Raw genomic sequence first — 13226 nt, forward strand, 5'->3', positions numbered from 1 at the left:
TCAAGACGCTTGGGACGTACCAAAGCAGTAAACACATCTAAGGGTGGGACCTGCGAAGCCCAGACGACAGGACTGCAGCTCCAAAATTGGCATCCTCCCTTGCCTGTACATCCACTCTGTAATGTTTGACAAAAGAATGCAGGGAGGACCACACCGCCGCTCTACAAATGTCCACTGGTGGAACAAAAGTACTCTCTGCCCAAGAAGTCGCCATCCCCCTAGTGGATTGTGCCTTGAGCCCCACCGGCACCATATGGCCATGCAATATGTAAGTCGAAGAGATGGCATCCTTCAACCACCGAGCTATAGATGTCTTAGAAGCAGCCGTTCCCTTCTTGGGCCCCCCATGAAGGACAAATAACCTGTCCGAAGACCTGAATTCCTCCAACCTGCGCAAGTAAACCTTCAACACTCTGCACACATCCAATTTCGCCAAACGACGCTGAGAAGCATCCCCCGTCCGGTCCCCCAAGACCGGCAACGAAATCACCTGATTGACATGAAAGGAGGATACCACCTTAGGCAAAAACGAAGGGACTGGATGCAGCAAAACCTTTTCCTTAGAAAACCACAGAAACGGAGGCCTACATGAAAGAGCCTGAAGTTCCAAAATCCTGCGAGCCGACGATATAGCTACCAAAAAGACCACCTTCATAGTAAGGTCTTTTATCGAACAAAACTCAAAGGGCTCAAAAGGAGAACCTGCCAAAGAGTCAAGAACGATATTAAGATCCCACTGAGGAACTACCGGCCGCTGAGGACGACGAAGCAACTTCACCCCCCTGAAAAAACGGACCACATCCGGGGAAGACGCAACCGACCTGCCTTGCACCTTACCCCGAAAACACGCCAAAGCAGCCAGCTGCACCTTCAAAGATGACAATGAAAGGCCCTTCTCAAAACCATCCTGCAAGAAATCTAAAATGCACGACACAGAAGCTGTCGAAGGGACACACGCCCGGTCCCCCACACAAATCTTCAAATATGCGCCACACACGCACATAGGCCAAAGATATTGAACGTCTGCGAGACTGCAGCATCGCCTGAATCACCTGAGGAGAAAACCCTTTCCTTCTCAACCGTTCCCTCTCAAGGGCCACACCGTAAGAGAGAACTGAGCCGGATCTGGCATGACAATTGGACCCTGACACAACAGCACCGAGCCCCCCAGCCACAGAGGCTCGCCTTCTAACAGGCGCATCAGATCCCCGAACCGCGGCCAATTCGGAGCCACCAACAACACCGGACCCGCATGACATTCTACCCTATGTAGGACTCGACCTATCAAGGGCCACGGGGGAAATACATACAGCAACACCCACTGAGGCCACAGAAGTACCAACGCATCGATCCCTTCCGCTCGCGGATCCCGACGCCGACTGAAATACCGAGGAACCTGAGCATTTTGTGCCGACACCATGAGATCCACTACTGGCATTCCCCACTTTAGAACTATCTGGTCGAGCATTACAGCAAAGTGCTTCTCATAAAACGCCGGGTCCGGATGGCTATTGTATGGAGTTTTACAAGCAGTTCTATGAAGGTCTTAAGAGACCGCTTTTGGCTTTGTTTAATTTCATGGTAGAAGAGCGGACTGTGCCAGACACGATGAAGGTAGCTCAGATTGTAGTTATCCCGAAGGCGGGTAAGGATATGGCAGACCCTGGATCGTATAGACCAATTTCCCTTCTCAATGTGGATGCCAAATTGTATGCTAAGATATTGGCAAATCGGTTGGCTCGGGTACTCCCGGATTTGGTAGAAGAGGCTCAAGTGGGGCTCGTGAAGGGGAGGACAGCGGTCCGGAATCTCCGTGCTATACTGGCCTCCGTACAGACGGTGCAACATAAGCGACTGGCTTCTCTGTTAATCAGTTTTGATGCAGAGAAAGCTTTTGACAGGGTGAAATGGCCCTATTTGTTTGAGACTTTGAAACAATATGGTATCCAGGGGCTCTTTCTAGATGCGATTCAGGTGTTGTATCTGGAGCCTTTGGCATATGTCTGTGTAAATGGGGTTCGCTCCCGCTCATTTAACATCTTTAGAGGCACTAGGCAGGGATGTTCGCTCTCTCCTCTACTGTTTGTATTGTCCTTAGATCCACTGGTTAGAGCAATACAAACCCATCCAGAGATTAAAGGAGTGCCGATAGGTGTCTCACAGTTCGTGCTATCGGCCTTTGCGGATAACTTACTGGTGCACTTGACACAACCTTCCCAGTCACTCCCGGCTTTGTTAGAACTTTTTCAAGAATTTGGCGATTATGCAGGGTTTAAGCTTAACTACATGAAATCTTTGGCATTGGCCTCCTCAGAGGAACAGAAAGAGGAGTGGGGGCAGACTTTTCCGCTCCGGTGGGCGCAAGGATCGTTTTGTTATCTGGGGGTGTGGCTGTCTATGACCTCGGTTGATCTATATCGATTGAATGTGAATAGACTGCTAAGCGCTACGGAAACACGGCTGAAGAGTTGGGTGACCTTGCCCCTTACGCTCTATGGGCGCATTCAGTTGTTTAGGATGGTGGAATTCCCAGGTGGCTTTTACTGTTTAAGGTTAGTACCCGTCCTTATAAAGCACAGAGATTTTAAAGTATTATATCACTTGCTTAGGCGGTATTGTTGGGGGGGGGGGGGGGGGGGGGGAAGGCCAAACTACCGCTGCCTCTGTTAATGGGCCACTGGAAGGAAGGAGGACTAGGCTTGCCAGACCTGAAACGCTATAATAGGGCATGTTTATTGAGGCATTTTGGTGATTGGTTTTTTGACCGTGAGGATTATACACCCCGAAGAATAGAGGGTCAGTTTTTTGCCCCTTGTCATTTTTATTTTCTATTACAAGCACCTGGAGCCAGCGTTCCGGAACATCTGCGGAATAGCTTGTTGCTGACATCTTTGCGGTCTCTTTGGAAAGATCTGATGGGCATTTGGGGCTTACCGAAAAACACGTCGGATATGTTACCCATTTGTGGAAACTTATTTTTCAAGCCTGGGATGGACAATAGGACGTTTCAGGTTTGGGGACATTTAGGCATTAGTCGTCTGGAGCATCTTTTTTAATAAGCAAGGGATGCTGTTAAATTTGGGAGCTTTGGGTATCAGTTATGATATGAACAACATTTTTGCCTATCATCAAATAACACACTATGTGAGGTCCTTAGATTCGGAGGCTTTGAGATACAGACATTGTCACCGGATGAGACAATTTTGGGAAGGAGAGGGCACGGACCGGCTTTCAGTCTCGAAGCTATATAAGTTATTAGGGAAACTGCCACTTAAAGACAGAGAGTTAATAAGAAGGCGTTGGGCTAGAGATTTAGTTAGGCCGGCACTGTCCTTGGACTTTGATATATTGGTTTCTCGGATCCCGGGGATGACCGGTAATGCAGGCCTCCGTGAAAATATCGAATTCTTCATAGAGCATACCTCACAAAAACCCAGCTTTTTCAGATGGGAGGGGTGGAAGACCCTTTATGTGAAAAGTGTGGGAGATTGCCAGGATCTCTATTCTACTGTTTGTGGGAGTGTTTTCAGGTACAGCATTTTTGGACCGCTGTCTTGCAGTATTTGTCCTTTTGGTTGGGCTCTAAAATTGTATGCTCTCCGATGGGTGTACTGCTGGATAAACATAAGATCTTTGTTTTACAGAGCACAATCGGGAGGCAACTGGTCCGTAAGGCCTGTATGGTTGGTAAAAGGTTGTTACTCTGTCAATGGGTGGGTCCCGGATTTCTGGCACTGGAGAAATAGATTTCATGAGCTGATGTTTTGTGAACGCCGGGGAATAAGAGGCTCCTCTAGGAGGAGGAAGACCTTTTTGGACATTTGGGCCCCATATGTTTAGTCACTACATACAAGAGGTAGAAGTCTGGTACTCAATTCCCTTTGATTTTGAAGGAGGTGGGCATAGACTATAGGTTGGTTAATTTCTGGAAGATACCATAGTGAGGGTTGGAAGGGGGGCGGGAAGAGGGGGTAGGTATAGTGCAGTAGGGGGGGAGCCTGTGGGTGGGAAAAGGATAGTGGCACTTTAAAGAGGCATTGTGTTTCTCCTGCTTTGTGGGCGATAAATTGTTGACTGGCTGAATTACAGTACAGGGCGGGGAGGAAATGAAAATCAGTAAAGCAAAGAAATAATAAATAACGACTACAGAATGTTGTCAGTAGTTTATACTTTATTTTGAATTTGTTGAACAATACCCAGGTTGTTGCTTGATACATTTTCGAAGTTAATATATAGATTTCTTGACAATAGTATGTACAGACCTTTTGCATATATATGACAATGTTAATAAATATATTAGTAAGAAGGGGGAGGGGGAGGGGCGAAGGATGGAAAGAAAATGTTGATGATAGATGTCCAGCTGTATTAGTACAGGTTTGAATTGATTATTACCAGAGTTATATTGATTAGCATGGAATTGTTTCATATGTGCATTCATCAATAAAAAATTATTAACTCTAGAACTATCTGGTCGAACACCGACCGGTGCAGAGACCATTCTCCGGGGTCCAACATGCGTCTGCTTAGAAAATCCGTGTTCACGTTGTCCACCCCGGCCACATGCGCCGCCGAAATCTGCACTAGATGCCTTTCCGCCCAACTCATGAGCAGAGCCATCTCAATTGCCAACCGCGGACTCTTTGTACCGCTCTGCTGGTTGACATACGCTATCGCTGTCGCGTTGTCGGACATGACTCTTACCGCCTTTCCGACCACACTTGAGCAAAACACCAACAGAGCTAGCCGAATCGCCCTTGTCTCCAAGCGGTTGATAGACCACTGAGCTTCCTCCGTCGACCACCGCCCCTGCGCGGATCAACTGAGACACTGAGCTCCCCAGCCCAGCAGACTGGCATCCGTTACCAGAATCACCCCCTGAGGAGGTTCCAACGGCATGCCTTTTTCAGATGGGCCGAACACAGCCACCACTGGAGACTGCGTCGAGGAGCCCCCCCTCAATGGCAACAAAACTCCAAACTGTGTACCTGGGGAGACCACCGGGGCAACAGAGACGACTGAAGCTGACGCATATACGCCCTGGCCCATGGTACTACCTCTATTGTCGCTGCCATGAGGCCCAGAACCCGAAGGTACATTCGAACTGACGGACTCTGAACGGACATTAACAGCCGGACCTGCTGCTGAAGAGAGGCGATCCAAGAATCCGGCAGAAAAACACGACCCACTGCCGTGTCGAACTGCACTCCCAAGTACTCCAGACTCTGCGATGGGATCAACTGACTTTTGACTACATTCACTACCCATCCGAGCGATTCCAGAAACGCGAACACCTGAGCCGTCGCCGCAACACTGTGAGTCCGAGACCGCCCGGATCAACCAGTCGTCCAGATACGGATGCACCAGAATTCCCTGGCTCCGCAAAGCCACTGCTACCACTACCATTATCTTGGAGAAGGTGCATGGAGCCATTGCCAGACCAAAAGGCAGAGCACAGAACTGAAAGTGCCTCCCTAAAACAGCAAAACGAAGGAAATGAAGATGGGCCTCTCGAATCGGCACGTGCAGATACGCTTCCGTGAGATCCAGTGACGTGAGAAATTCTCCCTGACGAACAGCCACTATGACCGAGCGCAGAGTCTCCATGCGGAAGGATGGTACCTTGAGCGCCCCATTGACCCTCTTGAGATCTAAAATGGGTCAAAACTGGTCCTCCTTCTTCGGCACCACAAAGTAAATGAAATAACAACCCATTCCCTGCTCGTGCCGAGGAACGGGTACCACAGCTCCCAACTGGATTAAGCGACCCAGAGTCTCTTGAATAGCCTTTAACTTGACTCGAGAGTGACAAGGAGAGGGAAGAAACAGATCCTGCAGCGGGTGCTCGAACTCGAGCGCATAACCACCGCGAACGACCTCCAGCACCCACTGATCTGAAGTAATTTGGGTCCACCCCTGATAAAACAGACGAAGTCATGCCCCGACCTTCACCAGAGGCTGGACCCGCACACCTTCATAAGGAGGACTTATTACCATTTCCAGCACCTCCGGAGGAGTCCCGACCTCCTCGACGACCCCCTCGAAAGGACTGCGTCCGCTGGAAAAAACGGCTTTTAGAAGGAGATTCAAATCTGCCTGGCCTGTACCGCCTCGCGTCCTTAAACCGACCTCTAGCCGAACCCCCTTGACTAGCCGACTTAGGCCGTAACTCCGGCAACCGTGAGACCTTGGTATCCCCAAGACCACTCATCAGTTTATCCAAGTCCTCTCCAAACAACATAGAACCTTTGAAAGGTAGAGAACACAACTTTGCTTTAGAGGCCGCATCTGCCACCCAGCCCCTAAACCAAAGAGCCCTGCAACCCGTCACCGCCAGAGCCATATTCTTAGCCGAAGCCCTTAGCAAATCATAAAGGGTGTCCGCCAAAAACGAAGACCCCATCTCCAATTTGGCCAGCTCCTGAACCAAACCAGTCCTATCTAATGCAGGCTCATCCAAGAGCTTCTCCGCCAACGGAAACAAGCTCTGGCTACCAAGCCCCCACACACAGAGGCTTGCAAGGTCAAAGCCGACAAATCAAAGCTGCGCTTCAGAAAGGACTCTAGCTTTCTATCCTGAGGATCCCATAAGGCTGTACCACCATCCACCTGAATGGCCGTAGCCTTAGAAACCGCCGTAACCACCGCATACACAGTAGGTGGTTTCAGCAGGGCCAAATCTTCCGGAGGCAAGGGATACAGTCGCGCCCTAGCCCTAGACACCTTACAAGTAGCCTCCGGCACAGACCATTCCTGAAAAACCATCTCTAATGTCTGAATTCATGGGAAAGGAACGGGAGGCTCTCCGAATCCCCTTAACCAAGGGATCTACCTGGGGTCCCTCTGCAGAGGGAGTGGCCGCCGGAGCAAACTTCAAAGTAGAGATCACCTGATCAATGAGCTCTAACAACAACTCCTTATGAAAAATTAGAACCACTGAAGAATCTTCTCCAGGCCTTAGCCCATCCTGATCCTCAGATTCATCTAAGAGATCCTCCTCTACTGGGTCACTCCAAACCTCCGACCCAGGCAGAGAAAATATCTCCATAGGCTCTGAAATATCCACCCGCGGGCGCTTAACTCCCACTGAGCTAGCAGCCTCCGGGGAACAAACAGCCTGAGAGGGGCCAACTCTCCAGGCATTATACAGAGACCAAACAAACTCAGGAGGGAAACCAGACCCCCCCCCCCCCCGACGCTGCTGAAGCCTCAACAACACTTCCCGCAGTCTCCGCGACGGACCCCCATGGCTCCCGCGGCGGCAGGTCCATCGCGTGATCCGCGGCTATACTAGGCGCGTTCCCGCCACACACGGGTTCCCCGGCGCCGGTACGGAATGCGCAGCCAAAATGCCGCGTTTCCCGCCAAAAACGGCTCCGTCGAGGCCGACCCAGGACGCACAGCCATAATGGCCACGTTTCCCGCAAAAAACGGCCCCGCCGTTGTTGGCCCAAAATGTGCGGTCAAATCGCTGCCCAACACCTCCGCCAACTCAGGGGAAAGCACGGGGGCAACAGCGCTGACAACGTAGGCTCCCCACAAAATTTACATTGGCCACCTTTCGCTTCGTGCAAAACCGACACCTCAACGGCTTAGACATAATGGCCGCGAACACAATAAAAGCAAACAGTTGCTTTGTGCTCTGACAGACTAATAGGCAAAACCGCCTAAGGCAAGAACGCCCTTGAAGACGTTTTATCTCTGGACTGCCACAAGAACGGCCAAAATAGCTGCCTTTTAAAAACGTTTATTTTTTATTTTTTTTTAAACCTCGTTGCTGATGCCTAAACGCCTCAAGGGTACAGAACGAGATCTGTAGCCGAGGTCAAGCAGTCCTCCAGAGGAAGAGCACAGGGGGAGGGACCCGGCCACCCGGGTGTGACACCCCACAGGGAATAAGAAGCCCCTTAGGGAGTGGAGGAGTGGCCTAGTGGTTAGGGTGGTGGACTTTGGTCCTGGGGAACTGAGGAACTGAGTTCAATTCCCACTTCAGGCACAGGCAGCTCCTTGTGACTCTGGGCAAGTCACTTAACCCTCCATTGCCCCAAGTACAAATAAGTACCTGTATACAATATGTAAGCCGCATTGAGCCTGCCATGAGTGGGAAAGCGCGGGGTACAAACGTAACAAAAACAAACTTACACCCTGTAATAGAGATCCAAGTGTGGGTTCTCTAATATTTACAACCCAACCTAGAAACCCCAAACGGGCCTACCAGACTGAGTACACTGCACAGGCTGCACACTTCTACCCTCTGCTGAGACTAAGAAAATACTGGTTAGTAGAAGGTCTGCACAGGCTACTTGTATAAGAAGTTTTAGTGTTCTCAGTCTCCCTCTGCTGGTAGGAGTGCATAACCCAAGCATCTTGAACGGTCTGGAGGATTGCTGAGGAAAGGAGGAATTGTTTTGGTCCAAGTCTCAGTGAGCTTTCCTGATCTTCCAGCTGCACCAGCCCAGACCTGCTACTATCTGCTGGAGGCAGATAATACTGGGGATTTCAGGTCTGCACCAATCCTTATAGTGTGGCAATGACATCACCGAATGCTCAGTGTTCTCTGTCTAAATCTGCTGCTTGGGGAGCATCACATTTGTCTGAACTGGTCTAACAAGAGGATGAAGAATTTTATTTTTCCAAATACTTCCAGAGCATCTCAAGAAAGGCATAAGGCCTTTTTGAAGCTGAAGCAATACAATAGAACACAATACAATTCTTATAGACCACAATCTCCCAGAGTTACCAGTTCTATAAGGTAAGAGGCTAGGTCAAACCTAGGAAGTACAACTAAACAGCTGCTGAAAAAACACAGTAAGGCCTGAAAACCGTTGTCAAAAGTTTTCCACCTAGTCGTATTCTATAAACCACGCCTAAATTTAAGCGTGGTTTACAGAATATACCTAGCGGCTATGCCTGTGCCCAACTCTAGGTGCATCCATTTACGCCAAGTAAAACTTGGTGTAAATATCAGCGCCTACGTTAGGCGTGAAGTAGGTGTATTCTATAACCCTGTGCATAAATTTTTGGAAAGCCCACAACCCACCCCCTTTTTGGAAGCATGCACTAGAATTTATGCGCACTTTACAGAATATGCTAGCAAGCTGTGCATGCAAATTATAATTAATGCCAATTAGTGTAAATAATTGCTTGTTAAATGGCAATTATCAGCCCTGATTGGCTTAAGTAATTAAATTGCATGCGCAATTTTGATAGCGCTATATAGAATCTGAAGGGTAAATGAGTAAAGCAAAAGGACTTTTATGTAGGGTCTCTTTTATGCTTCACTTTCCTCATTTTACTTGTAATGAAATATTGAATTATGTATTCTCTGACTCCTAGTGGTTACTGCAGTGGACTTTGATCCTGAGGAATCGGGTTCAATTCCCACTGCAGCTCCTTGTGACTCTGGGCAAGTCACTTAACCCTCTATTGCCCCAGGTACAAATAAGTACCTGTATACACTATGTAAACCGCTTTGAATGTTGTTGCAAAAACCACAGAAAGGCTATCAAGGTCCCATTTCCCTTTCCCCTTAAAGTCTTTATAGGATAATACATTTTTTTTTTTTGGGGGGGGGGGGGGGGATTTCTGTACCTGGTGGCAGTAGGGGTTGAGGTTAAGGATTATACGTAATAGTCCCTCCTGTTCTACTGTATCTTTACATTTTTCTTTTTTTTTTTTTAACATTACTTTGAGCTTGATACCAGCCCTTGTTTTGGGGGGGTATCTCCCCCTCCCTTATTGAGGCTAAGTTCCAATCCAGTATTTGAGTACTTTATTTCCTTGCCTTTGATTGTCTTCCTAGTTGGATTGTATACTTCCTCTTTTAAAAGAGTGTATTCTTGATTTTGAATACTTTTGAAATTGCATAAATAAACTTAGCATGCATACACATGCAGAAGTTAGACACTTACAGCAACCACAGCTAAGCTGCAGTAAAGAACACCAGCACACAGATCACGTTAGATTGTAACTGGCCATCAATGGTTTATTACTTAGTTCTTATCTGTGCTATTCTGATCTTACTTGATACTGTTTATGGTACTGTAAATCTCACCTGTTTTATTTATTGTAAGCCACATTGAACTTGAGTATGTTCAGGATAATGTGGGGAATAAATGTCAAAATAAATAAAATAAACATCAGCACACACATCTCTAAGGGGAAGCCAAATCAAACAAACAGTGCCAAAGATCAACTGTAAATTCAAGAAATTGCAAAGGGGGGGGGGGGGGGGGGGGGAACAACTTACAGGTGACAAATCAAAGAACCTGTCAGACTCGGCAGTATCCAGGAAGTCTAGCAGTTCCAGCTCGAAAAAGACAGTGGAATTAGCAGGGATCAGTGGTGGGCATCCCATCTTCCCATATGCATACGCAGGCAAGAAAAAACATCTAGACACCTCGCCTTTCTGCATGGTGAGCAGTGCGATCTCCATGCCTCCAAGTGTAATATCTGCCACAGAGATAAAGATAAGAGAATACAACACTCACAATACAGCAGAATTAGGTACAAACTTTTAGGGATGTATAAGTCTTGTACCTGCTAGTGCTGCACCAAGAAACAACAGAATTGGAAGTGTGGGAAGTTCCAAATAACCAGGCCAAACAAGGAGTAAGAGCACCCAAATGTTTATTAGCCACAGTAGACTGACCCAAAAGACCCTACATGGGCCATGTTTCGGTACAAGGACTTCCTCAGGGGTCAAATAGGTTCAGATAAATCACCTTCGCAGAGAATGTGAATAGTAAATAGTAGTAGTAGTAGTAGTCTTTGAGGAGGGAAATTGAGTTAGTAAATTATTGGCGACTGTCGACTCCCACCCCCCAATTAGTGCCATCAGCCTGGTTCCATCCTGGTTAAGGTAGAGTCTTGGAATAAGCTCCCCCTTTCCTAGAATGTTGCCCAGTTCCTAACAAATCTAAATCCCTCATCCTTGCACCACTGTCTCAACCATGCACTGAGACTTCAGAGCTCTGCCTGCCTCTTGGGTCCTGCACGTGGAATGGGAAGCATTTCCGTATGCTACCCTGGAGGATCTGGATTTCAGCTTTCAATCTAAAAGCTTAAATCTGGCTTCCAGAACCTCCCTCCCACATTTTCCTATGTCATTGGTACCCACATGTACCAAGATAGCTGGCATCTCCCCATCACTATCTAATACCTTATCTAGGAGATGTTTGAGGTCCATCACCGTCACACCAGGCAGGCAAGTGACTTGGCAATCCCTCACATTCAACAGCCAGCCAGATATCTACGTACATATTGACTGAATCACCAAGTACAACAGCTGTCCTAACCCCTCTGTCCTGGGCAGAAATTCCTAGAGACACATCCTCAGTGCGAGACGATACTGCATCCCCTGGTAGGCAGGTCCTGGGCTAAAGGACTTCCTACTTCACCAGGATGTTCTTTTAGGACACCTCCCTCCTCCAAGGCAGCACAGGGAATGCCAGACGGAGGTGGGACTTCTTTACAACATCCCTTTAAGCCTCCTCTATGTACCTCTATCTCCCTCAGCTCCTCCAAGTCTGCTACTCCAGCCTCGTACTCATTCTGAGAGCTAGGAGCTCTTTGCATCGAACACACACTATAACCTCTCAACAACTGGAAGGTAATCATACATGTGACACAATGCAAAAGACTGGATAGTACTCCTCTCGCTGCTGGGCTGCAGTATGCATCTTAGTATTATTAAGTTGTTTAATTATAACTTGTTAAGGTACTAGGGATATTAGATAGAACCTTAAAATTATATGGTATATTGTGTGATTTATTTAGTGTTTGCTTCTCAGCAAGTAATGAAATGTAGTTAAAGCTCTGTAATGAAAACTTCCCTCTTGTTATCTTAATTAGAATAGTTGACTATAAATGAAGAGATGTGTTAGGGGTGGGTGGGAATGAAGACTGAACTAGGCCCTGCTGTGCCTTCTAGAGACTATCTGTTGATGCTGTAGGCTGTGACAGAAAGTTCAAGTTTAAAATAGGGCTGCATTTCTAACATGGGCTGTGAAAACTGTAAGGCTGTGTATAACTATTCTGCATGCTTTTTTAGATTTTATTTGTAATTTGTCAATTTGTATTCTGTATTTCTTATTTTTTCATTAATTTATTCTTTTAAAAATGTATTTAGAGCTGCATTTTGCTTAAAATGTACAAATTGTGATTAATCACATAATTCAAGATATGTTCTTTCCCCCCTCCTTATGACTCTGGGCAATGGAGGGTTAAGTGACTTGCCCAGAGTCACAAGAAGCTTGCAGTGGGTTACAAATAATTAAAAAAAAGCCTAACAAGCGATTAATCAGGATTAAAATTTTTATCAAAACGCAGCTCTATGGGGAAAAGGGTTTTAAAATATGGAAACTAACCGTATTAAAAAACCTACAATTCCTCTTTTATCCCCAATTTTTAGATCACTGAAGCACAGAGCAAAATAATGTTCACTTTCTCAGAGAAATGTCCTCTTCTCTCAGACCTTCTCAGAAAGGTTACACGGGACCTTTCCTCTATATAGTTTTGATGCTAAGGGGATGCTTCAAATACACCCTTTGAAAGTTAACACAGTAATCAGATTGCCCTAGTGACCTTTGTAGCTATTCTACCTTCCTCACAGTACCTTAATTAATACCTAATTCAGGTCAGTAGCACCAATACCTCTCCTGCAGGCAAAAACAAAAAATATCTTTTTCATTGAAGCAGAAAGTTTCCTTTTAATGCTTAGTATCTATTAAGGGTGATGATTGTGGCGAATACAATTTGGAAGATGTCTTGAAAGGCAAGTTCACTAGCTAACTTATTGTAAGTATAGTTCAATTGGTATATAATACTTAGAATAGTTCTATCATTAAGAAGAAGATAATTTTTTTTATATTCTTTAATTTGTTTTTCTAAATTCTGAAGTGTGGCATTTTGTTCTTTATTTTTAAATGTAGCAATTGAAATCATCTCACCTCTTAAGGTAGCTTTGAAGGCTTACCAGACAGTAAGTGGAGAAATTGTGTCATTTGAATTATGTTGGAAAAATTCTAAAACAAAATCATTGAGATGGGACTTAATGTTATCATCAGTGAGGAGTTTAGAGTAAAGTCTCCATAAGGGAGATCTGGAGGAAACCTGCGCTGGAGAAGTTAAAGTCAAGGTGATGGGAGCATGATCAGAGATACTATTGATTGTATGAGGGCATCTATAACTGAAGGGAGAAGCAGAAATTAAAAAATAATAAATTTGGG

The 13226-nt window shown here is 46.4% G+C and overlaps 1 protein-coding gene across 3 annotated transcripts in view; it reads right to left on the reverse strand.

The window, feature by feature from the left end:
• Positions 1 to 13226, reverse strand: part of FKBP6 (FKBP prolyl isomerase 6) — a 234131-nt gene that overhangs the window by 138410 nt on the left and 82495 nt on the right. For all 3 annotated transcript variants that reach the window (XM_030186098.1, XM_030186096.1, XM_030186095.1), the window contains one exon: positions 10247 to 10449. In XM_030186098.1, the coding sequence (XP_030041958.1) occupies positions 10247 to 10449 (203 nt within the window). The remainder of the gene's footprint in view (positions 1 to 10246; positions 10450 to 13226) is intronic.

This window comes from Microcaecilia unicolor, chromosome 13 (genome assembly GCF_901765095.1).
Source record: "Microcaecilia unicolor chromosome 13, aMicUni1.1, whole genome shotgun sequence".
NCBI lineage: Eukaryota > Metazoa > Chordata > Amphibia > Gymnophiona > Siphonopidae > Microcaecilia > Microcaecilia unicolor.